The 27020-nt window shown below is 39.3% G+C and overlaps 1 protein-coding gene and 1 long non-coding RNA gene across 5 annotated transcripts in view; one reads left to right on the top strand and one right to left on the bottom strand.

The window, feature by feature from the left end:
- CCDC197 (coiled-coil domain containing 197) overlaps window positions 1-24801 on the top strand; it is a 40005-nt gene extending 15204 nt beyond the window's left edge. The window contains exons 1-8 of one of the 4 annotated variants that reach the window (XM_088145206.1): window positions 2711-5272; window positions 9212-9388; window positions 11590-11747; window positions 14655-14737; window positions 15651-15823; window positions 17271-17381; window positions 20351-20467; window positions 22330-24801. In XM_088145206.1, coding sequence (XP_088001332.1) covers window positions 5255-5272; window positions 9212-9388; window positions 11590-11747; window positions 14655-14737; window positions 15651-15823; window positions 17271-17381; window positions 20351-20467; window positions 22330-22446 — 954 coding nt within the window. In that variant the 5' untranslated portion in view covers window positions 2711-5254 and the 3' untranslated portion in view covers window positions 22447-24801. Of the gene's footprint in view, window positions 1-2710; window positions 7277-9211; window positions 9389-11589; window positions 11748-14654; window positions 14738-15650; window positions 15824-17270; window positions 17382-20350; window positions 20468-22329 lie in introns of those variants that run through there. The other 3 variants (XM_025172404.2, XM_088145207.1, XM_088145209.1) reach the window with 3 other exon arrangements.
- Window positions 1115-14408, bottom strand: LOC148214897 (uncharacterized). Its single transcript, XR_015796928.1, has 3 exons — window positions 13771-14408; window positions 8104-8263; window positions 1115-2704 (listed from the first exon to the last, which is right to left on the bottom strand). It is a non-coding gene; the product is annotated as an uncharacterized LOC148214897 (long non-coding RNA).
- Window positions 24802-27020: the final 2219 nt, after the last annotated feature.

Genomic DNA, 27020 nt, shown 5'->3' with positions numbered 1-27020 from the left:
TTTTCAGAGCTTTCAATCTTTGGATGTGAAAGAAACATGCGGTAATTATGCTTCCCCCCACCCCAAAAAAACAGTGTGAGGTATCATTTGTAAAGTTTAGTTAACTTAGATAGTTAGGCCAGCTGCATGAGAATTATATAAACAGAATATCACATATGGAGAGCATTAAGATAGGGAAAATTGGTTTAGATCCTCCATGATCTATGAATTATATTCTTTTTTAAAATTATTTTCTTGTAAAGAATACCAACCAAAGTTTGGATCTTGGAACAAAGGAAGTTTTGATCAGCAAAGCCATTCATTACTACCACAATGCCTAGTAACTAGACTTTTCCAGCGCTAAGTCAGTGTGATAGCTTGGATTCTCTGCATGTTCAGTAGCAAAGTTGAGAAGACAACAGCAGTGCTTAAAAAGGCAGCAGATATGGTCAGCCAGGAATGTTGCTGACACTCAAATTAGCAAATGGCAGACAATTGACATTCTCTCTCTTACATAGAGCTGTCAGGCACAAAATGAGGAATTATAGCTTTGGTGATACAGTTTCTACCCCAAGCAACTTGTCCAAATCTCTCCCATACACAAATGTTAATCTAGGCACTTTTTGGATGGGTGGAGTTTACTTTCCCAAATCCTTAGCACTAACTATTCTGTCTAGGGAATTCTGGGAGTCAAAGTCCATACTTCTGGAGGGCACCCAGGTTGTGGAAGGCTGACCTAGGGATACAGCAAGAAAGTCATAGTGCTGTCAGGTGTAATACCTGGAAAAGGAAAGTAAATGGTCCACTCAGGGATAGATAGGAGATGACAGGGCCTGGGCTGCATAGCCACACTTGGATTCCATTTCTAGGTCAAACAAGAATGACAGAATGTTGAGAGTTGCCTTTTACATAGAGAGAACTGCTTCTAGAAGTTAAGAAGAGCCCATGACAATAATTCTGCCTTTACACTTTACAGGAAAGAAGAAAGTGAACATGTCACTCATGTTCCCATCCATGAGGTTTGTCACTATTCTTGAAATTCTGTATCTGCAATAAGATTGCCAGGTTAAATACAGAGCAAAAAGGCAGAATACCTTTTCGAGGTTGTCCAGACAAGAAGCACAAAGCATGAGTACTAACACTACCTTTATTGTAAGGTTACAGCAACAATCTTGCAAGTCCTTTTTGCATTCACATTCCAGAAAACTAGGGGGAAAAAAAAGAAAGAAAACCCTTCTGAAATGCTTCCCACATCCCTTTTGTTTCTGTAGGCTGAGATACCTCCTGCATGATGGTTGTCTAGTCTGCAGCTCTTCCTCCTATCTCCCAAGGTCATTCCCGCATACCATTACAGTACCTCTATTTCTTTTTAGGCATGTGGAGAATAGAATTTTGGCAGAAGCTGCATGACGCCAGTTCACTCAGTATTACAGATGGTCCTCGTTTAACAACCACTTACAATGTTGCTGAATGAGTAGTAGTTATGACCAGACCTTGTATTTACAGCTGTCGCACTGTCCCCATGGTCACATGACCTTCTCTGCCAGCTTCCCACAAGCAACATCAATAAGGAAGTTGGCAGGAAGTCAGAAATCATGATCACTTGAGGTCCTCACTTAACGACCCACATGGTCCTCGTTTAATGATGGCCACCGGCACTGCTGGAACTGATGTTGCTAAGTGGTGCAGTCATGTGGTTTTCAACTTATGACCACATCACTTCACAATGGAATTTCTGGTCCCAATTAGCGTTGTTAAATGAGGACTACCTGTAATGGCTTCTACGTGTGAGTGAAATGGATCGGTCAATCCCGATAGATTATTTCCACCTTGACATTTTGCTTTATTGGAATGGAGGAACATGTCTCTGTGAGATGATGCATGTTATCTAGGCAAATTGTCCATGGTCCACAGCCCCTGCTAAAATTAGTTTGGGTTCACCTTACTTTTCCAAAGGTGAAAAATTCCAGAGACAAAGAGTGACCTAAGTTTGGCTCCTTTGATAATATTTCCATGTATTTACAATGATACAGACTGCACTAAGACTTAATTTAAGTAAACCTTTCCCACACTAATGCCTTCCAAGTATATTAGGACTTCAAGTTGGAAAATTTCCAGCCTACAGTTCAAACATATCTAGTAGCTACTGGGCTGGGGAAGGGTGTCTCTCTATCAGATCTCTAGCCAGCCAGCACCCTAAGAGTTTATGCAACCCAAATGCAGCTCTGTTTAGCTCTTTGATTGTATTCATATATAAACAACACCAAGATTTTAAAACAGAGCTTGTTGTACAAGTTATAGGATTCTGATTAATTTTGTTTGTTTGTTTGTTTGTTCGTTCATTCATTCATTTTCTTTAATTTATAAAGCTGCCCACCTCACATACGTGACCCTGGGCAGCTCACAACAGCTAAAAAACAACATCAAGCACAATAAACAAAATACAAATAAAAACAACAAACATACACTTTACTAAAACCATTATTGAAAACTGTACTAAAAAAATGCACAAACATCTTCAGCGACAGAGTGCAATCTATTCTTCACATTCAGTACAGCTACTGAGCAGGCTTCACACGACCCCACACCTTTGAGCCTGATCCCATCTTCAGAGCCTTCTGAAAGGCCAGTAGGGTCGGGGCCAACCTAAGCTCCAGGGGGTTGATGTTCCAAAGGGCAGGCCCCACAGCAGAAAAGGTTTTCTTCCTGGGTCCTGTCAGATGACCTGTGTGCAGTAAAAGTTTGGTTTTGGCTTTTTAAAAATATTATCTATCCATTCAAGTCTAACAATTATTTAGCAAGAAAACATTACTGGGCTATCAATATGCTATTGTCAAGTCCAGGTATTTTACCTTCCAAGATGTTTGGCAGGGAAAAAGGAGTGACCAATTGCAAGTTATACATAAAGGGCAAAATATTAGCACAAGTAGATGAATGTGTACCCTTTGGTAGAATGCTTACTAAAGATGGAAAGTGGATAGATAAATGTTCAGTTATGCAAATGCTAGTTCTCAGTTCAGTTCAACTTTATTGATTTAGTCTATTGACCATATCAAGTATAAAGGGAATAAGATAAAATAAATGCCATTATAAACATACAAGTAAGAATTAATAAAAGTATAAATATAACTAAAACTGTAATACAAGTTCATGTCAAGCCATCACTCCTGCAGTCAATACCAATCTGCTCTAAATAATCTGCCCTCTTTATAACTACCTTTGATATAAAGAGTGCAGTCTTACTGGTGATACGGAAGTTCTTGCCCTGTAAAAAATAGGAAAGTTTCTGCTGGCCGCTCCAGTATTTTTAATTTTTTAAATATAATTCTAAATGGTCAGTCCTCTCTACTGAATATAATCTACAATCAAACAGGATGTGTGCAGTATCTGCAATAGCTGGGGCGCCACAAATACATAGTCTTTCTTCATATGGGACTCCTTGAAATCTCCCACATCTTACCATAGAGTCTAACTGGTTGAAACGAGCTCTGGTGAAAGCTCTTCTAAGATATTGGGGTAAAGGAGTTGTTAGATACTTTTCTAATTGGAAGACTGATTTGTGTTGGGCCAGCCACTTCAAGGACTTGAGATGTTTAAGGTGTGCTATATCCTCTTGGGCAGCCACATCCAAAACCCTTTGTTTAAAACTTTTTTTGGCCTTCAGGTCTGATTGTACTGGGAAACGGGTTGAAAAACCATTTTGGGAAATTGTATTGGTAAGTCAGGCTGCCCAAGCACGAGGAGGCCTATTGTGCAACTGTTCTTCAAAACAAAGCTTTGGTAATCTTTCTGAATCCATAGATAGGATCTTCAGCCAGTAATTGAATACATTTGTTACCAAATGACTTTGAATGGGGGGAATGCCTAACTCTGCTCTTATAGCTCGGGTTGGGGTGGACTTATCCACCCGCAAAGTACATTTCAGAAATGAAGACTGTATCTGTTCAAACAAAGGGACATTTGAGCTTTCCCACAATTCTGCCCCATAGGTAAGCATTGGGATGATTTTACTGTTATAAACCTTTATAATTGGTGTTAATGATCCTTGGTAGCTGTGGTTAGTTAACTGCCTTAAGGCATTGGTGCAGGCTGTAGCTTTTATGGAACTTCTCTTGTAGTGGGGGAGCCATGAACCTGTTTCAGTAAAGACGAGCCCTAGGTATAGATGGGACTTAACCTGTCCTATATGTTCCCTGTCCAGGGTCAAATTGTATCTGATCCTCCTTTTCCCAAAGATGACTACCTTGGTCTTAGATTTGTTAATAGACAGGTAGTTACATGTACAATATGCACTAATCTTACGTAGCAGCCTTCTCATTCCTACTTGGGTGTGTGACATCAATACCATATCGTCTACGTAGAGCAGTATATTTACATGTTTGTTTTTAATTTTGGGCATGTGTGTGTCTGTTGAATATAAAAACTTTGGGATGTCACTTATATAGAGATTAAACAAAATGGGGGCCAATATGCATCCTTGTCTGACCCCTTTGTAGGTATTAATGGTCCCTGTTAGGGCACCATTTGCTCCAGTACATACCCTTAGGCAGGAGTTTGAATATAATGCCTTGATTAATAGAAGGAGTCTGGGTTCCATGTTCATATCCGTTAGTTTCTTCCAAAGGAGGTCCCTATTTATTGAGTCAAATGCTGCCCCTAAGATCGATGAAGGTAGTATACAGTTGATTCCCATTAGCTGAATATTTGTCTATTAGGTGACATAGAGTAAAACAGTTGTCAATGGTTGAGCGTCCAGGTCTAAAACCAGATTGCTGTTCAGGTAGCAGGTCTTTTTCATTCACCCAATCCTCAGTCTTATATAGGAGATATTTAGCATACAGTTTGGCTACTATGTCTATTAAACTAATTGGTCAGTAATTTGAAGGGTCACCCTTGTCCCCCTTTTTATAGATGGGGATCACAATAGAAAGCTCCCAACCATCTAGAATTTGGCAGGAGTTATTTATGTGGGTGAATAAGCCTGCAAGTAGGGGTGCCCACCAATTAGTGTGTCCTTTAAATAATTCAGGTGGCAAGAGATCTTCACCAGGGGCCTAGTTAGGCTTCAGAGTCTGTATAAATCCTCTAATCTCCTGTTTGGACACTGGGGGCCAGAGTGAAGGAGAGCTACAATCCTTCTGTGCTGCATTTTGTGTATCTACCATTCTGTTATCACTTGGGATTGTGAAAAGTTGGCTATAATATTCCTCCTAAGTGGTGGTGGATATTGGCATATCCAGGGCAACCTGCGTTCCTTCAGTATTCCTGTGACTGAATGCCAGAAAAAGACTGGGTTTGTATTTTTAGCAGCTAATTCTAGATTTAACCAAAGTGAGGCTAGATAGAGAGATTTTTTGCACTTAATAGTTTTCTTGTAGTTTTGTCTAAGCGCCAGCATGACAGTATGATTATTCTTTGAGGGTTGAGTCCGTGCAATCCGCATTGCTTGCCTTAATCTTTTTCTCTGTGCATAACACTCTGTATCAAACCAGTGAGGACCTTTTCTTGGGGGCCTTTTGGGACAGGCCTCATCAGTTAAGAATGTTCTTAAACCTTCACTTATATTTTGATAAGCTGCAAAAGTGGCGACAGTCTCAGAGTCTGTTGCAGCAACAGTGTCTACAAATGACTGTGCTTGAGTGGAATTCAAATAATCAGTCAGGGTCTTTGCATCAACTCAGGCCCACTTTATTCTTCTGGCCTGATGGACCTCTAGATGCTGTAAAATCCATCTGTCTTTTTCAGTGAAGGGTCTAAGGTCTGTATTCCCACAAACCTTTACAGCGACTGGTTGGTGATCACATACCAGATTGTATACCTGAATTTCTGAGAAAAAGGACACTGCTTTTGAGACGCATATATAATCTAATGTGCTGCTTGATTTCACTTGATGATAGGTGTAGGGGTAAACAAAGCTATGGTCCTTACCCCCTAACACTTGCAAATTACCTTTAAATAGCAGCTTTAGCAACCATACACCGGCGGCATTGCTTTTCTGGTCCCTAAAGGACCATGCGGGAAATAGCGGGAGTAATTCTTTGGGGATATTCATATTGGTAATGTGCTCTTGTATGTTGGGCCCAAGCCTTGCATTAAAATCTCCCAGAACAATTAAAACCACTTTGGGAGATTTTATGGTTAGTTCTATCAGGGATTGCTCTAGGGTCACCCATATATCTGCTGGGTAGTATATGGAGGACTGTGGAGGTATGTAAATATTTAACATCATGCACTCAAGTGCATTATATTGAAAGTTGACAGCTAAACAAAAAGGAGAAGAGACATCCAAAGGAGTTTCAGAACCCTTCCATCCTAGGTCTTCCTTAATCAAAATGGCCAAACCCCCTATTGCCCGGCCTTTCTCTTTTATTTTCTGCGCTGGAGTAAACCAGGATTTGAAACCAGGGATCGAGATCTGCTCATCATCAGCTGTTAACCAGGTCTCTTGGGCTGCAATCAAATCAAAAGTGGACAGAAAATCAGAACACTCATGTAGTTTGTTTTTCCATCCAGCAAGGTTCCACAATAATATGTGAATTGCTTGATCCTTAACAATACCTGTAAGGGGTGGGTGGAAAAGCTGGTTAAGGGAGGGTTATGGTGCGCCATATTCAGTCATTTCTTGACAGATGCAGAATCGGGGGAGCCAGATGTACTCACGTCTGATTTTTGTGAGATATGATTAGGGCAATCCACAGATTGTGGAGACAAGCCATCACATGGAGGGGATCTGGTATCTGTGAGGCGTTGGTCAGCATCTGTCTGTGGTCTAAGGGAATCTGCCTCCTCGGTAGTTTGCATATACTGGTGCTCTCCAGGGAAAACCCCATTCATCTCATGAAGGCTAGAACGGTTGTTATTTGGGTATTGATTTTCCTCCAGATCAATATCCACCAGTTGATAGTATTTTGGGTCAATAGTTGGGGACACTAAGTCAATCAGGGGTTCTGCAATAGCAATAGAGTCCAGTAAAGTTTTCTTTAGATTTTCTAGCTTAAATATGATGTTATCGTGTTCCTTCCTGGGCAGGGAGCCAAAGGCACAGATAAGGTCTGTTTCAGCTGGATCGGGCATAATGTCTGGTTGAGGAAGAAATTGACTCCCACTGCCTTGCTTTTTCAAGGTCTTGTGAGGGGGGGAAGGCTTGTTAGCTTCTGTTGCAATTTTGGTGTAGGAATGGCATCTGGGTACAGCAAAGCCGCATAAGGGATTAAATATTACCACACGGAACACTCTGGTAGGAAGAATCTGAAAGGTTGCTAAATATGGTCTCATCTTGAATATCATGGATGGAATGGTAGGCTGTTTGAACAATAGCAAAATCCATTTTCGATTTTGCACTATAGGAAGCCATTCAATAATATCCAAATCAATCGATCTATGGTGACAGTGCAAGAGTTGCCCTAGTGAGGTTTTGATTGCTCTCCTGGTGTCCCAGCGTCCTGTGTTGATTTTATTCAGGGAGATACAGAGAGCAACCTGCTGTGTTTGTAGTATGCGGTTTTGCTTACAGAGAGGTTTCTCCACTAAACCCTGAGAAGAGATAGTATGTATGTTGTCTCCTTTTATCTTATCAGAGGGTTGGGATTTGTTGGTATCATCATAAGGCATTGCTTGCTTTTATCAGTTGGTTTTCCATTAACAACTTGCTCTTTAACCAAACACGTTAAGAGAGTCTTGCTTTGTCATAGCTTCTGCCTTTGATTTGGTGAGGCAGGGATCATGTTTAGAAACAAAAGTCTCAAAGTCTTTTTTCAACAAATCTATATTGTGTTTTATATCAGACAGTTGCTCAAACAGTGAAATGACCGTTTGGGCTGTAAGAAGACATTGCTTTGCCATGTATTCTGTTGTGTTGTCCCAGGGACGTCTCTCCCAGTTCTGGTTTTGTATCTTGTTTTTAGGCTTGTTTTTGTTTCCCTTGCGGTTTTTAGGTGAGCTAGCTAATTGTGTAGGAGACCCATGGTGTGAGTCCTGGATGGAAACCCAATTTTCATTTAGCTCTTCCCTAAGGGATAATGAGATATCTAACAACTGTTGCTTTTCGAGTTCGGTTTGGAAATCCCACTCGAATGATTCATGGTCTGCTGTGAGGGGGTTAGGAAAAGGCTTTGTTTTACTTACAGTTTCCTTTTGTTTAAGTAGTTCTTCTATTTTTGGTTGTTTAGCAGACATTGAAGAAGAAGAAAGAGAGCTTGGACTGTTTCCATGTCGAATCTTCCTTTTTCCCATAATGTTAGATCCACGCTGGGGGTTTTGCTAACGATTTTTACTCCACATTCGTCTCTCCGTAGGAAAATATGAATGAGTTTGAACAAGGAAAAAAAGTAGTATAAAAATCCAGTTTAAAGACTACAATGTTGTAAAAAGCTTATTATAACTATAACTATAAAGAAAAAAGAAAAAACAAGGTTATGAAAAGCTTTTTTAAAAGTAATAATCAAATGCTAGTAGTAAGTGGATAATATGTGGTCTGTTCTGGGAATGAATGTTAGTTTTTTAAAAAAGCAAAAATGTCTGTTTATAAAACTGTGGTTCTGCCCACCTAGTTGAGTGAGGTATGTCAAGAGAAACATAAAAGTAAATGACAGGAAGAGGGAATAGATTATGTTATGCACCAAATTGTTATGTGTAAAATTAAGGGACAATTATGTTGTGACTTTCCTCCCTTGTCCCCTCCCCTTCCCATACAATGGCCAGTCCAGCACTGCATGATCATTAGAAGGGGATATTGAACAATGCAAGCACGAGGCCAACTCTTAAGCATAGTACAACTCAAGTGAATTAGAGAGATTATTTATCAGTAATATTCTTTTTTGATCCATATGCTCCTCATGCAGCAGAGGAAGTCTTCTCCCAGGGTATGGTGCATTTCTTCAGCATCAGAGCCTTGCAGTGCGTGGATAACCTCAGCATCCTTTCTTGGTGTCAGTCAGCTAAGCTACCTCTTGGGATGCATCCAGCTGCTGCTAACATCACAGTCTTCTGTATCTTTTACAAATTCTTTTGTTTACAGACAACAAACCATTCTCTTAGAGAGTTTGATAATCTTGTTATATCCTTATTGGCTTCAGAATAGTGTCTTTATTACATTTAATGATTTTCAGCTCATCCCAGCCACCATTAGAAGTGCTTGTGGGAAATACTCATATCTGGGCTAAAGCTTGCTCTTCTCCACCTTTCTTGTTTGGCGTGTCCTTTTAGCAACATAAAATTACAATTAATTTTCTAGACTTCTGGAGAGGTTCTGCAACCTAACAGGAAAGCCCTGCAACAGTTCCGTCTCCTGAAGAAAGGAGCTGAAAATGACTGTCTTACGGCCGAGCTGAGTACAAAGATGCAAGAGTTCAAAGAGAGGATGGAAACAGTGGCCCAGCGCAGAGAGAAACTTTATCAAAAAGATCAGAATGCAAGTATTATTTTGCAGCTGTGATGAGGGTATTCAGAGTCTGAGCTTAGTCTACGGTCTATTTTACACAAAGTGCGGCATCACATGAGAATGAGTACTCCTCCTCTTGTCATGTGGAGGAGACTCAAAACACCTGCTCCTACTTTTAAGCTGGGATATGATATTGAAACAACTTAAATGGATGCCCTACATTGGAAATTTTTTTGGTGGATGCTAGTTTTCTTGGTTTTTTGTACAGTAACCCAATTTCCTTCTATGCTTCCTGTTGATTAGAATCTTGGCTTTTCTTCCTGTCCTCTTTTTTCTTTCCAGATGTTTTTCAGATGAATATTGATCTTAGGCATCAATACCCGTTTTTCCATACATTTTTAAACCTATTTTTATATTGACATGCCATGAGATTGATATTCCTATGGAAAATCTTCAAAAAAGAGTGAGAGAAAGAAAAACAGTAACAGAAAATACCCTGCTGAAGCCTGTTTCTGCCCACCCCCTACAACACTGTTTACTTGGTAATTTAGTGAGAGAGTCTGAGTGAGCAAAGCTCAGCTTCCAGAAAGTGACAGCCTACAAGAAGAACCTCAACCACCAAGCCCAAGTAGCTGCTGCTGGTCCAAATGGGGAAGATCTCCAGGCAATAGATGGAGAGTAAAAGACAGTGAGGAGACCACCAATCCCCCCTCACCTATGCAAGGTCTCTTTTCCCCTTCCTTTGAGGAAAGAGGATGAACAAAACCAACTGCATTGCTTGTCTTGAGTATATTGGCTGCAGGGAGATGCCAGATTGCTCCTAGGGATTAGGTGGGCTTTCATGGGTCTTTAGGGCCTAAGGCATGGCTCCCCGGGAGAGCATCTCACAAGGTAGTTTGCTACAGTGTGGTTTTTGCTGGTGGAAAGGTTGTGCACCCTGGCATTGGGAAGTCAGAAGGCAGCATGTTTGCTCATCAACTCTCCAGAGAATAGATCTTGGCTATTTATTTGGTTTTCCTGCACATTGCAGAGGTTTGGACCAGATGATCTTTATGGTTCCTTCCAATTCTACACTTCTATGCTTATTTGAAATCACTGTGTCAGCTCCTCTGCCTTTGGCTATTAAGATGAAGCACATTTCTAACACATGATAGCATTTTCAAAAACCAGAAGGGCTGTCACACAATTTAATGAACTTCAACTGTAAGAGAACAGATTTTGGCTGAACATTAGGAGATACAGTAAGAGGAGTGTGCTTAATAGTCCTGTGTCAAACAAACCAAGAACAATATATTCCAGTTGACAAATCTACTCTGTGTAAGCCAGATGCCCAATCTCTTTTCTAGCCCAAACCAAAATGCATGTAGAGGGTCCTGCCCAACTACCAGATGGAGAATGGTGTGCCCACAATAGATGTAATTGATCAGTGGGAGCTGGGCATATCTCTGCTCCACCTGTCATCACTGGCACTATCACTGAAGAAACATAAAATATTTATATGCCAAAATTTGTGAAGGGGAACAATATTACTTTTACAGTGGAATGTGTAACATGGACTCTAGGCTGCCTTTGCAGTGGGCTGGGATGAGACAGAGGCTACATCCCCTTAAAAATGCTTGCTGAAGCAAGATGCGAGGATGGGCCTTATGTCTACTTATTCTTAGGTAAATGTGTAAACGGTTCCACAGAACCGTGGAATGGATACATTGGAACGGATCTTATATGACATCTAGTCTGATTTCTTACTTAGTGACAAATCTGCTAATCCATCCCTATCAGGTGGTATTCCAAACCCTCTTATGAAGTTCCACCATAGAAGTCCAGTTATATTCTAGGCAGCTTTTAGCAGCTTTTGCTACCAAGAAATTCCTCCTAATACCCAGTAAGAATCTCCTTATAATTTCAGCCATCACTTCTTGTCTTAGCCTCTGTTTCATTGGAGAACAAATGTGCCATCTTTTGCATGTGCAGCCTTTCACATACAGTATTTGTAAATTGCTCTCAGATCTCCCCTCGGTCTACTTTTCATTTTTTTCCACTTCAACAGAATTTGGGAAGAAATTATGTAAAGGTCAGGACTCTGTCTGTCTGTCTGTCTGTCTGTCTGCCAGCACAATAACCTTCCAAGAACTGAACAGAACAGAGCCCAGTTCAATGTAGGGGGAAAAGGTCTTTTGAATAGTAAAACTAATGCAAAATTCAGTAAACTTTTTCTCTCCTTCCTTGATCAGAACAGGACTCAGGCTTATGGATTCCAAGTATATCTTGAAGAACATGATCTCAAAAAGAAACGTGCTCTTGAAAAATACAAGTCTGAACAAGAATACAATGCTGTAAAGAAGCAAGAGATACATAATTTGAAAAGAGAGCTTAAAAAACTGAAAATTAGGTATGTGATAGATTGAGAAGAAACCATGAACTTGGATATGTGATTATATAACCAACCTATATGGTTGGAGTTCCAAATCTGGTGGTACTTTGCCACAGCAAGATAAAATTATCTTGGGCTCATCATATGCATGGCATGTGTAATTATCTTTATAATTTAAAGCATAAAATCCAATCTAAAAATCATTTTAATTCTGTTAAAATAACATTTTACCCAAGTAGTTCAGCATCTGGAATAGAATAGGTTCGTGATTTCAGGCTTGGCCTTCTAGAGCAGTGTTTCTCAACCTTGGCAGCTTGAAGATGTGTGGACTTCAACTCCCATGCTGGCTGGGGAATTCTGGGAGTTGAAGCCCACACATCTTCAAGCTGCCAAGGTTGAGAAACACTGTTCTAGAGGGTTCAGGGAGATTCAGTCTATTATCTACCTGTACTTGCATATGTCTGTTTTCCCAAAGCAACCAGCAGGGCTATTTGTACCATTAAGCAAAATGAGGTGACTGCCACAGGCACTAAATATTTAGGGTGTCCTGGAAGTGGGACTGAGATGTTGGAGACCCAGACACAGCTACTTGTGCTTATAGGATGTCCTGCATCTCCTCAACAAGTCCTTTCACAAGTGCTGAAGAAGTATTTGACAACCAATTCAGTTAGCTTTTATCAATAAAATGGGGGCAAAGGACTGCTTTGCCAGTCATGGTGACCAGAGCTGGGAAGAGTGAGACTGACTTGCATCTTCCCTGGGCAGTTTCTCCAAATAAGTCCCATAATTGGATAATTTATCTGTAATTGGATAAAGGTATGACATACTAGCACATACATCCCACTCCTGTATATACTAGTTTATGTATGATATGCTAGTATATACTTCTTACTCTCTGAACAGCACAAATGTTAAGAAACACAGCATTTACTCATGCTTTATTTCCTTTAGAATGAGATCACTAAAAGCTTCTGGCAAGCTGTAATATTTGCATTCATTTTTAAAAGATATTGGCTAGGTATAGAAATAAAAGGTGCAGGTCAACACTGGGGCAGGCAGTCAACATTTCTAACTCTGAGATAGATCTTTAGGAAATGCCCAGCACATTATTTTCATTTGCTTTGGTTATGCTAATTCAGATATCACACTTAAAATATTTCCTGATCATATGGAAGGGTATTTAAAAAAGTCACCCAGCTATTTAGTACCTATGATATTTCCAGTATACAACAGAAATACTTGCCAAGCTTGACCAGGATATTTAATGATATGCTGTTCAAGTCCCAGCCTTAGAATCACAGTGACCAAGGATCCAGTCTAATTCCTCAAAATATACAGCAGTACTTTATAATATTTTCTATAGCCAGAGATGTAGAATAATACCTTGGGACCAGAGATTACATTTAAGGGATGAACAGGGAGAGATAATCATCATAGAGAAACATGTTTTCATGTAGAAGTTTTAGTCTTGGATATTTCTAGTTAATAGATCTCAGGGAATAGGTTGTGTTCCTAAAGGAGACAGTGGACAATACTGGACTAGATTAATACATACTTTGATCTGATATAAAACTGCTTTAAAATGAATTTGAAGTGAAAGACTGTGGTTAAACTTCTATTGCACACTTTCTTAAAGTCCCATTTGGGTAGCTGTGTTTTATACACGGTGGCTAGTCCTGAGTTTGAGATGCTGTCCCCAAGGGGAACTCCAAATTGTGGGATCCCTATCAGTCTCATTTCTGCCAACTCTCCAACCAGCAGGGTGCCCCATGGCATTTCCCTTCTCCTCCCACACAACCGCTAAGAGTGAAGAAACATTGCTAGTCATGAACAAACTCTTTACTTCTTTACCTGAATTCAGAACCAAAGTTAAGAACAGCTTAACTTACTATGTGCACAGAACAATAAGAAAATGCAGTCCCTCTCTGAAAATGGAGACTCTCTTTCTCCCCTCACCCAAGAAGACTCTAAAAAAATCCAGCACAATTTAAAAGCATAAGCATACTCAAACAATCCAATCTTCCCCCTCTCTGCTTACAACCTTGGCTGCCTTGCAAAAGTCTCATGGGGCAGTTTCCATTCTCCTCATTCTGGCTCTGCCTGATTCTTCTTGCTGTCCCTTCTGCTCCTGGTACAAATCTAGGTTTGGCTGCTCTTTGTTTCTGCCAGTCCCAGTCCATTTCCAACTGACCCTCATTGGATGCTTCTCAATCTCTTGGCCTCAGTCCTCTCCCCAGCCAGTATCCTGGGGAATTCTTTTCAGAGAAGGAATTTTCCAGCCAGTCTACCTCTCTCATACTCAAATGCCACCAGGGTACAGTGCTGCAGGCAGAAAAACCCTTTACCTTTTACTCACAAGCAACCTTTCTGTCACTTGCTCTCTTAACTAGAACACTTTCTCTCTTAATCCCCTTTGGGTTTCCTAAGCTGCCTGACTCAGAAGTAATCTTTCTCTTTAAAGTTTTGCCAGACAATAAAGCAAACACACACGGTTTCACTATGGTGATGGGGATAGTAATTTTTGATAAATGGCACATTTGTCACCATATACAATGATGTCTGATTTAGTGATTCTAGGTAAGTAATATAAGTTGGCACTTGGACATCATAAAAAAAAAATAGGAAGAATATGATTAAAACAAAGGAGATACCAATTAGGATACAATTTACATATTATCATTTGTGAGTGTAGATAATGTAAGTAGAAATACAGGACGTCTCACTATAAAGGAAAAACTGGTCTAATAACCCGTTTGCCTGCTCCATCTCGAGTGTAAGTGCTGTTTGTGGGTAATTTTAGGACCCTTTTTGCTTTGCTATAGTGGCATGACAATCCTTCTACTAGATGATTGATAATATATAGCTACCTCCTGGCAAGATATTTTTGATAAAACACCAATAAATATCTTTGATCTGTTTCTTCAGACAAAAGGAACTACAGAAGAAGCTAGACAAATATAAAAGTTATGAACATTTTGTGAAAAAAATTGTCAACATGTTACCACCAGGTGTGTACCATCATTAAATCATTTCTTGAGAACTATTTGCTTGGAATTGTGCCATACCCTTACAAAGGCCACATAACAGCTTGCAAAACTGTTAAAACCTGTAAATTGGGTCTTAATGACCCTTAATCATTAACACCATCTCTTAAATAATAAAGTAACTTATAAAATGATGCGTATATTCAAAGAGACTGCAAATAAGATTCTAAGACTTAAGTAGCAATTATGGACAATATCAATCAGCCACTCCCCGCTTCACAAACACAAGACTTTTGAAATAAAGCAATTTTATTTTCCTCAGAAACTAATGCAAGACAAGTAAAGATTTGTTAGACATGGAAGTTTATATGAAAAAGTGGGCAAAGGAAGGGCTTGGGGCTTTCCTGTCAGACCCCACACGTTGACAGCTCATTCTTTCACCTATCATCTAAAATCCTTTCTTTGCATTATACAACATTAATTATACATTCTTACCTGGCAGTAAGCCACAGTGAACTGAATGACTTTTCTTCAGAGGCATGTACAGTATGCAGTAGGACTGCAATGCTATTTTATTCTTTGTTCATTTCTGAAAGGAAAAGCCAACATGCCTCTTAGTCATGATCAGTATCTGCCTTTTTTATGTTCTGCAAGTGTTTTCTTCAAGCCTGGAGAGCAGGACAGAAGGGCAGGTCTGAAAACTAAGCTGTTCTGGTCTTGGAGAAATTGGATCATCTCTCTAATGCAGATGAATGATTTTCATGGCATATTCTCATATAAGCAGTCTCCCAGTCTGAAGCTGTAATAGAATACACATGTAGTGATTGGCCCTTCTGGTTTACTCAGGTGGGGGTCCCTAAGCCCTTCTCCCACATGCAACCATTGCCTAATGTGTGTTCTTCATGAATAACATGACCTCCCCTCTTTCCTATTACAGAATTTTGGGGATATCAGGAAGATTCTGTGATTAAAACCATCACACAAAGGCATAAGACCCTGTTCTCTGCAAATCAGAGCCTGAAGAAGCATTTGTTCACCCAACAAGAAAACATTGAGAAAATCCATCATGAACATGCTGCCGTACAAGACGAACACAGCACCATGAGATTTGTAATGTTACCTGACCATGTAGTTTTGTGATGCTTGATCCATGACTGCCCATTTACTTCACAGGCCTGCTTATCCATGCTACACAGCGTGCACATTCTCTGCTGATTCCTTCATATGGGATCAATCCTGCTTTCTGAAAAGGATAAAGCTTTAAAAATGATTAACAATGCAAAGCACGCTGTGAATCCTGTGCTTCCTTCTCTAAGTATCGGTCCACATATTTTCTGATAATTAGGGTCTAATTACGGCCATGCCACAAAGACATAGAAATGTTTTGAATTTCTCTTTTATAAACGGGATATAAGTGGATAATCTGTCAGGGGAAAAAAGGCTATAGCCTCCCTTTTGAGTGTATACCATTCTATATATTTCAGTATGACCTTATTAAAGTAAGCAAGATATTTATTAGCTGAATTATGCTATTCATTATGGCCAATGGATGGGTTGTGTAGGCAGATTCTCCCAATAGCACAGAGGTGAGAACACAGTGCTTCTTTAGATGTTGCTATACTACAGCTAGTAGCAATCCTAGCCAGCACAGCCATTCCCAGAGATGCTGGGAATTTTGGTTTAGCAATGTGTGGAGGGTCATAATTTCTTTTTTGTGGAAGTACAGGATGACCTGTCTGCACATTTTTGATGCAAGATAGTTTGTTGGGAATAGAAACTAAGTAGCTGGTCTAACTAATAGGCAGAATCCAGGGTACCATTAAAAAATCAGCAATACAGTATGTTGAAGCAGACTTATTTTGCAATTTGCTGCAACTCAGTCAGAGAACTTAGAAGATTCTGATCTACGTTCTGTGATTCTTTAAGTCTTAAAGATTTTTCCTATCACCTGCTGTATGAACTTTTTAATGGAAGGTATCAGGGACTGAACTGGGATGTTTGGCAAGCAAAGCAGTTGTTCTGCCTCCTAGACCTTGTCCAGCCCAGATGTGTGTTAAACTGGAGCAAAGAAAAAACACACTCAAAATAAGGACCTCTTTTTATTGACCCAGATTCTAGTGCACCCTCAGCCATGGAAACTCAATGGGTGATCTTCAGACAGTCTCCCTAACCCAATCTACCTCACAGGATTGTTGTGGGGTTATGTACACTCCTAAATGACCAGCAGGTTATAAATCTGTTGAACAAATATTGTCACTGACTATTGCTGTTGTTGAAGCAGCCCAAGTCTTATTCTTAGGACAACTATGCAGCAGTTTTTAGATGGGGAGGCAAAACAGTCCTGATTTTTCTACTAAATATTCCCAAGGGCCAAAACAATTGTAGTGCAATCTAGCCAGTCTACTGACTGAGTAGCCAAATTGTATTACCGTAAATCCACCAGCATGGCACATTTATGTGCAAATGTAACCGTGTAGATGACAGGAATCAGATGCACAGATTTTTTTTTTGGCAAAGGTTAGCACATCCTTTTTTTCCATTGTATGGTTTAACCTAGGTGTTGATTGGCAAAGTTTCTGAGCTCCAGTCAAAGTACAACAAACTGAAGGAAAGAAACACACAGCTGATATATTACATTGATAATAAAGAAGGCCTCACAGATCATCAGGTAAGTTTTATGCACTTCTTTTTCTCAAAGCCTCCACCCACCCTTTTCTTCCAGCATAGCTGCATTCAGGCTAGAGTGGCAATGGAGAAAGATTATTTTCACTTGAAGATGCCACTGTTGCAGCCGAACAAGGGCAACATTCCTTGCACCAATGTGTAGGTAGGACCCACTGGTAGTTCTGTCTTTATTTTCTTGTTACTGTCACTGATTGTTGGGAAGGAAACAAAAATGGAAAAACCAAGGCCTCCCGAAGGCAAAGTGGAGAGGATGTTCAGTTGTAGCTGTTGGTGTACAGAAGCAGATTGTGCACAAATCATGGTTAGGGTCCCTGAGAAAGGATGCAGAAGAGTCAGAAAAATATGGAAAGAGGAAATAATCCAATCATTTGTTGAAAGGTGGGATGATAAACAAATACCAAGTGTAGCTTAGTTGACAACTGTTGGTAGCTCCAATCATATTGATCTCAGGAACAATTACACAGTTCCTGAAGGAAAGGCAGGATGTAAATTTAACAAATAAATAAAAACTAGCTTCCTAGGACAGTGAACAGATGAGAGAAACAGGTTAGGCTGAGTAAGAATCAGGTGGAGAAAGACTTCAGAGGCTATGAGAAGAGGCAGACCAGCCCAGTGTGGAGACTGTGAGAAGGAAACATTTCAAAGAGACTCTGCCTTAATTGGCTTGCTATAATCTGACTGGGAATTTCTTTTTACAATTTTCAGCATTATGTTTTTACCCTGACTAGCTTTAAAAATGCTTTCCTGAAATCCATCTGGTTCTTGCTTCTTGAGTTTGCCACCTATGTAGGGCTTGAAAAGCTGCCAGCATTTCCGAGGACCAAGAAAGATAGACAGTCACCTATAGCTTCTCTTAAGAAGTAGCATAATTTAGGGCAAATCCGCATAGCCTCCTTGGTCCTCCGTGACCATGGCACTCTGTTTCCAGACAGGATGTCTACAGGCCATCCTTAGTACCTCATTGTCCACCCACAGTTGAAGCAGCTGAAAGATGGCTAAAGATGGCTTTCCTTTAGCCATGGTGTTTTCCTTCTTTAGTATTCCTCCAGACACTTACTTACTTACAGTACTTACTTTATTTATTTATTTATTTATTTATCAGATTTATATAGCTGCCCATCACACAAAACCTGACTCTGGGCAGCTTACAAAAGATAATAACAATAAAAACCATAAAACACTCAAACATAAATGAAAAAGAAAACAGAAAAACAGGAATATAGGGCACATTGACACTTGGTGGGGAGGCAGCCTGGAATGACATGTTGTAATGGGAATGACCGTGGGAGACAGGGGAAGAACCACAGCCAGGACAACGGTTGGATAAGAGGCAGCTTAACCAGCAGCAGGAATGGGGCATGGCAAACATCTCAGAAGGGACCTTCCCTAGTTTCTTGGGCTGTAAAGGCAATGGGGGAGAAATGTACTTTCAGACTTGCAAGATTCTGTTAATGTAACCTTGCAAAGTAGAGCTAGTTTTTCTGGGTGTGCTTCTTGTCTGGACTTCCTTGCAAGGCTGACATACATTCTGTGACAGCAAATTTGTGGCTCCAATTGGTTTTGCCAATTTCCTATTGGGCTACCCCTTTCCATCCAGTGCTGGCTGGGGAATTCTGGGAGTTGGAGTCCACCCATCTGAAAGCTGCCAAGATTGAGAAACACTGCTCTAGAGAGTGGAAATCTCTGAAACTAACTGGCCTATCTGGGCTTCATGCAGTTAATGGGAAGTGTAACCGAAAGGTCTGTCTTTTGTACTTCTGTAGCCTACCTGGCAAGCAATTCCCTTCCCAATGGTTGCTGTTCCCAGGAGACCTGCCTCCTTATTTCCTCTCCTCACATAACGTTCTTAGGGTAATTTATAGCTCCTATGCTAATCCCCACACCTAAACCTCTTTCTCAAACTACTTATCCAGATGCAGCACAGATCTGGATAAACAGTAGAGGGTAGCCAAGAGATGTACAAACTCTCTGTACTGCCACCTAGTAGTCGATAGTCAGATTGTTGATTGGTGAACCCATAGTTTTAAAGAATACATGTAAAAGGTTTCACTCAATCAATGGTATAATGAAAAAGAAAAGAAAAGAATTAAGTGCCTGCCAATTGGAGGAGACCCTTTCATGTGGTGGATATGGGACAGGCCTGGCATTTCAGCAAAGGGAGCCAACCAATCATGGCCTTTAGAATGCTGTGCATTGAATCTGTATGGACAATAGCCCAGCCCAAAACCATTCCAGGTGTGTGCTAAGGGTGCACTGGGGGCAGAAAGATTTAGAGCTGTATGATTTTCTATTGGCATGAGGACAGGAGATTAGCACAGCAAAGCTGTTCTGTGAAAGCACATTTAGTTCTTGAAGTTACAGGCAGTAACAAGTGCAGTTGGTTGGAAAGCAGGCTGGACAGAAAAAGAAATGATCAGTTGGGATAAAACTTCTAAAAGAAGACAGAACTAAGCAGCATGATCACATATTTGTGAAAGGACTTGAATTTTAATTGAGATTACTGTATCTTGCCACATTTGCATTGGAGTAAAGTCTGGCTAACAAATACCAAATATACCTTTTCCCTTTCCAGGATTTAAGTTTCGGGTGAGGGTGGGGGGATGATTCTGCATCTTGTATTATTAGAAAGGTTTTGATTCATTGCAAGAAACAATTACCATACAAGGTGCCTTGAAAAGAATTTTGATCAGACAGGAAGGCTACTTGAACAATAGCAGAAGAATAATATCTGATTGATTGGAATATTCATAATAATGTTAAGGAAGATGTTGCTGTATGATTTTTCCTTTTAACTTTCCTTTTATTGTTGATAAGTAGCCACCTGTAACTTCTCCAAATGTGAGTTAATACATTGAATTCAAGGCAACTCATTTTTTAATACATATCCGTAAGGTTTGCACTGTCGGTAATATAATAAGATCTAATCTATCCACTTCTTTATACTTCTTGCAGACCCGAGAATTAAGCAGGATGCTGGTAGGAATCTCCAACATGGCAGAGCACTGCTATAAGAAGCATTATGGTCCTTTGGAGGAAATGACTTTCCAGTCTAAGCTGAACATGATCCAAGTAGGTAAAACTGTTAGTGCTTCCAAATCAAACTTGCTCAATACAGAGAACATCTTATCTATGACTATTGAATGAAGCATAAACCTAAAGTGAAGGAACATTTATCTATAAATAGTAATCACTGGTATCATTCTGCTACCTCAAAGCTTCTGTTGTTTTTTCATCCTTGCACCGGTATCAGATTCAATGCTTTGGTCCCTCTGCACAAGCTGTTGCCCAGGCCATTCCACAATTCATCATGAGTTCATTAAGGGTTGCTCATGATAACTATGTTAGTCATTATCTCTAGTTTATGTATAGTCAGTAGTAGAATAATGCACCTCTTACTTTTTTCATTAACCATGCTTACAATCCAGTAAATATTTCTCATAACTGCTAACATCCACAATCGATCAAGCTCAACATTAGAGGCAGTGCATCTCAAATTACCAGATACTGAGATACTGGGAAATACTATCTCAATCATCTCTCTTTTGTTCAGACTTTTTCCCCATGATTAGCTGCTGATGAGGCAAAATGTTAGTCCAGATTAACTCTTGCTGTGAGTTTGCAAGACAATTTATAAATCCTTTAGATTTTATGTCTCCCATTAAAAAATATTAGAGCCTTCAATAGATTTATTACTTAAAGAGAGCCTGTAATCAAGGCTTCAATCCAATTTAAGAAGGCCACAGCAAGAGAAGCCACCCCTTTATCACTAAAATTCAAGGCAAGACATGTCTCAAGCAATGTCTGTGAGTTTCTGCAAGTACCTTTGTAGGGTCTTTTGTCTTCTTTTAATGCTTCTACTTTTCTCTGTTAAGACTTCAAGTAAGGTCTATGCTGACCTGAATGTTCCTAATTAAGACAAAGGGAAGGAGAAGTTATAATGTATCACAAATGATACTTCTACACTTATTTCTGTGATGTTGGATTTGAAAGAAATAGATTAAACCTGGAGACCCTGGAATCATAGGCATCCATTCTTAGTCAAAATGATGAAACAAATGTATCATGATATCAGAATGCAAGCTCTGTCCTTTTATACTTGCATTGTGACATCACAGACAAGCATTTTAGAGGCAGGGTTTGGATTGTGACATTGTGACACACTTTTCATCCCTTGCCTCATCTCCTCCACCCCCTTCCCCCCCCCCCATGATATTGGATATACCTATGATTGGAATCCACTGGGTTTCGAGTTGAGGTTGTTCTGCATGTCAGGAAATGTTATAAGCACAATGCTACTGGAACATCATTGGTAATAGTAGGTGCAGCAGACATTAAAGACCTGCTGGGCAGTGACCGTTGATCCAGATGAGGGGTGATCCTGCCACTGCATGTACTACGGAAATGCAAGGATTTGCCTAGAAGAGAGTAAAGTGTGGCAGATAAAGTGGCCAGCACAAGTTTGAAAATACTGTTTTCAACCCTGAGCAAGAGAACGCAAGTGGAGGCTACATTCACAGTGGACTGAGAACAAGTAGAGAACAACATCATCCATTCTTGCCTTCCAGAAGTGGTTGATGGTCCATACTTGTGATGGGTAAACCTGGCAGTGCAGATATGATCTTAGTAATATTCTCAATATAAGTTTGATTCTAATTCCTCACTTGTGTGTTTTCAACCTGTATTAGTTCTTCTGCAATAAACAAATGACTGCTTTTCAAAGCTTTGTCTCTGTTTTTAAAGACATCAAATTTCCCAAAGCATCTCCAATTTATATGCCACAAAATCCTGCATGTGGGTATACAATTTGCATATATGTAATGTTCATGCATTTATATAAATGAGTATACTTGGTAATATTAAGCCCTTCATGTTGTTTAGGTAATGTTATCTATAATTATACTCAATTCATTTTTTTCTCTTAACATGACCAGGAATTCATTTGTGAAAAAAATGAGATCAAAGAAGAAATAATGAAGCCAGAAGACTATGAAAGTTCATCCAGACTTTTTAAGAGATTACTTCAAAACCAAAGAAGTGATAACAAATGAGGACAATATATGAAATAAAAGTCTTGCAAGAAGACATGGAATAAAGTACTACATTGCATGGGTACATGGAATGCTTTATGTTGTATGTAAGTCACACATGGATGCTATTACTGGGGGCACATGCACATGGGTTCAGGATCAGATTGTTACAGGCAAGAACACAGAAATACCACTTTTATTCTTGTTTATTAAGAAAATAATAAACAAAATAACAAAAATAAGCAGTTTAGATATCAGCCAAGCCTTCCCAGAAGCTGACAAGTACTTTTCAACTTCAGTTTTGCTGATTGTTCTGCATTCTTTTGTGAGTGAATCTCCTCCGCCTTTCTCTAGGCAAGCAAAGCATCTCAGCCTTGCATTCTTAAAACATTTTACTAGACTTGTGTCTGTTCTCAACAACATTCCAATGACGCACATCTTTCCAGCATATACTGTGTGCTTAATAAATGGGTGTTCCTAACCTATTTGTATCTCCCTCCAGCCCCTGATGACTATTGTTCTACTCCTGTTTAATAATCTAGATGTAAGGAAAGCACTTAAGTAATTAATTGGCACTGTACGATCCACTCCCAGACTGAAGTGATGACTGGCTGGTTATTCTTTGACAGGTAAATCGTTGATCTTCTTAACTTCTGCCATCTGCAACCCCAGCCAGACTCTGGGATCATCTATCTGCTTGTTCCCATGACACTGTTCCTCTTCTCCCAGGGGGTGCCCTCGAATGCTTCAGTAAGTCTTGTCCCAGTCTAAGCCACTGTCCCATACATCCTAGTTAGTGGAAAGTGCTCCGTTCAGTTAAGATTTCCCGGCCAACTTTATTCTGGATAGAAACCCACAGACCAGAGTCCATTTTCAACAGCCCTTTTAACCACTGTAAGGCCACTAGCTGCCTGCCGGCTCCTCTATTACACTGTTCAGTTCTCAACATTTTTAAGTGAATTCTATAATGCGTAGAAAATTATTTTATGAGATTTAAAAATGGGATAAATGAAATAAATGGTCCACAGTGAAGCTATTTATTTATGTTCAAACATGCTGCCTATAAATAATCTGAATGAAGGAATTCTCTTTCTTCAGTGCACCTTTAGGTTTTGCACTATTTCAGTAAGGGTACATTAACAGCATGGTCTTTACTTAATGTAAAGGTTTATTTTTATGTAGATTAAATAATAATATATCTTGTAATGCTGTTAGCTGGCAAAGACCTTGTTACTGGATGGTATGATATGAATATTAATAAAATCATCTCAAAGAAATAATTTTTAAAAATCAGATATTTTTCCTTCCTTGTGTACTACAGTAATGCTTGCTCCTGCTATTGTGTTTTGTGTAGAAAATGTCTGTAGGAATACCATGTACAGTTGCAAATGCTGATAGAATTGCTATACCTTTAACAATTAGGAAGAAGAGCATATGTCAGGAGGTGCATCTTGCACGACCAGTTCTAACTGCTAGAATTCTTTATTTTTATTTATTTATTTATCATATTTATATAGCCACCCATCTCACATAAAAGTGAGATTCTGGGCAGCATACAACAATTAAAAAGAATGAATACATAAAAAACAATTACAGGTAAAAATAACTATAAAACACACACATTTTAACCAACTATCAAAGCTGCAGAAATCTATTGCATCTGGGCACCCTACATATGGATGGCGTTACCACTCTGAAGTGAGCTCTGACTGATTAAACACAAATTTAAAACTTAGAGGTAAGTAACCTAAGCATTAGATTATACATGGAATGAAATTATAATCCATGGCCATTTAGAATGCTCAGAGCTTTTATTCTTGCACACAACCCTTCACACCATGTCTGATTATGAGAAACGTCTGGATTGTTTTTAAATCATAAATACTAACTTGTGACTTTTTATGATACCAACTTTTTAATACCAACTTAAAATTAATGGAACAACGTTGCTAATGGAAACATCTATATTGTTTCTCAGTAGTGAAATGAAAGAATATCTCAGTGAGATGTTCAGGATCAATGGCCCAAATGTCACAGAGAAATATCACAACAAGATAGCTGATTACTCCATGCCTTCAGAAATGGCCTCGCATTTGCCCCAAGGTGGCAAATTTAATAAATGTAGTCAATTATGTTGCAGGAAGTGGTGAATGAAGAGCAAATCTAATGAACAGCAAGAGTAATGCCAAGTAAGTAAAGCAGTGAGGTCAAATGATATATTTGAGGAGTGCTTTTAAAAATCCATGTTTATAGGCTTGCAGCAAACTGGTAAGATTAATGTTCTATATTTATTGCATGACATACATATTGCTTTTTACCCTTAGTGCATTGCAAATATATATGTATGGTAACTTCTCTGCAAAAAGATAATTCCCACCTAGGGATAGCCTTGAATAAATGTCTGTTTTATTATAAATATGCATTGAGTTCTGTCTTCCCAGAAGAATGACTTGAAACGGTCAACCTTGAAGGGCAGGCTTCTCCCAAATGGAATGGACAGTGTGAATGTATGGGCTAATAGCTCTATCTGCCCATTTTTCATATACAGACACACAGAGATATATAGATTTCTCAGTCTTCCTGTCATTAGAGGACATCAAATGTGTTACTGCTCCTCTTTTCACCATAAATTTAACTGGATCAATTAAAGGTTTAATATATTGTAGGAACATCAAAAAGGGGTTGATTCATCCAATTAACTAATCCCAATGGGGTTGAATTGAACCCTAAATATACTCAGTCATGCACAAGGTTAAATTAATGCTACTCAGTTCTACTGTGGAAACACTTAAACCAGGAGTTTCAAACTCAAATTATCGTGAAGACTAATTTATTAACCAGAAGGCTGCAACATTGAAGCCTTCTTCATATACTGATACAAAAGTCTATAGTAAGTCAAAAATGAAGAGTATCATGGTATTTCAATCAACATAAAATTTAATTAAATAAAATAATTTTGTTAAAGACTAAAAAATTATTAAATAAATACAGTCTGTTTACACAGAAAAAAGCTGACTGCTATTTGATGTTTTCCACTTATAAATCAACAAGGAAACATGAAGGTTTCAGATCAAGTTTAAAATTTGAGTCTAAGCCTCGCTTATCTTGTAGGGCTATCATGAGTAGAAAGCAGTCAGTCTGATGCAGGACCTGGGATTAGCAGCTTTGTGATGCATGAGGGCTGAGCAGGAGGTAATTCAGTGCAAGAGGACAGGCAGTCCTGTCTGGACACAGTTTCTGGGTGACAGATGAAGGAGAGCCATGGAGGATCAGCAGATTCATAATCTTGGCCCTCATCTGGCAAAGTTGGATAGTTGGGGTTGTGCCAGAAAAGCACCTTGTTCCTGCCATTTGAGTTGAGATGACCTTCATCCACCACAGCTGAGGGGAAGGCAGCCGGGTAGGGCTGGTGTCACTCAGGGCCTCCTTGCATTCTGCAGCTATTAGTTGGGTGCCTGAGTAGGAAGCAGCAGTGGTGTGGCCCCTCTCAGCAATTTAGCTGGCAGAGAAGTGTGCCTCTTGGTACAATGGGGGGGGGGGACAGAACACTGTCCCTGCCCAAACAGTAGGAATAAGGATGTGTTCCTGCTCCGTCCTCTGCAAGCTGTGGCTCCAGTGAGTTGATAGCCCTTGAGCTGAGCTGTGACAGCATCTTGATGCAGGTATGGACTGTGAAAAGCAACCTAGGAGGCTTCATGTACCCTGTAGGCCACAAGTTTGAGACTCCTGATCTATACCCTGCCTTTCCAAATAAATTATGAAGTCAGAGGCTCTGTTTTCGTCTTCCTCTAACTAAACAAAATGACTTGTTGAAGACTTGTTGAATATTCTAGTTGTAAAGGAACAAATTTATATGGGTGTGCAAATCACTAAAACCAGTAATAGGTTGTAGTTGGCCATTTACATAACTTATGGTTGAAAATCAAGCAGGTTTTTAAAAATGGACTAAGTTTTATCTTACATTATCAGGCAGCATAGCAGCAATGAAACCCCTGGCATTTCCAAAATTCATGTATTTGTTTTCTACTTTACTTTGCTGGTTTACTCTTACCATTACAGTTTGAGGACTCGCGAACAATCCTGAGATCATTTATTTTTGAAAAAAATTAGGTAATATCTAAAAGCTTCTTTCTTATATAAATAACACAATATGGAAGGATGGGTATATCCAACCTCCATCTTCATATTAGGCATCTTAGTTGAGACATCACGATTTATTAATAGCCAATGGTAAGGATACCCTATGAATAGAAGTAGGAAATAAAGAAATAAATAATACAATGTTAGCTATTCTATTTCTAATAAACAATTTTCAACAAAAGCTACCACAAATTGTTCTTTTTAAATCCATTTAGAATTTGGAAATATATCTCCTTTTGGAAATAAAACAACTTGTTCCAGCTAAGAGATCTTTATAAAATATGGATCATTTTCCAATGCAAGACTTGAAATTTAAAATGCAATTAACCTCATTATTATGGCTGTTTTAGTATCAATTGTCACATTTCTTAACAAATGAAGAAATTATTTGTTTGGGTTGATGGAAAATTAGCCAAATTTGAACAGACAGACAGAATTTATTTAACATGTCCCAA

Source organism: Python bivittatus, unplaced genomic scaffold, assembly GCF_059951505.1.
Source record: "Python bivittatus isolate LINGU-HERP-01145 unplaced genomic scaffold, Pbiv_v1 ctg000480_np1212, whole genome shotgun sequence".
Lineage (NCBI taxonomy): Eukaryota > Metazoa > Chordata > Lepidosauria > Squamata > Pythonidae > Python > Python bivittatus.
Note: the sequence above shows the minus strand (reverse complement) of the source record. Positions and strands in the feature narration are given on the sequence as shown.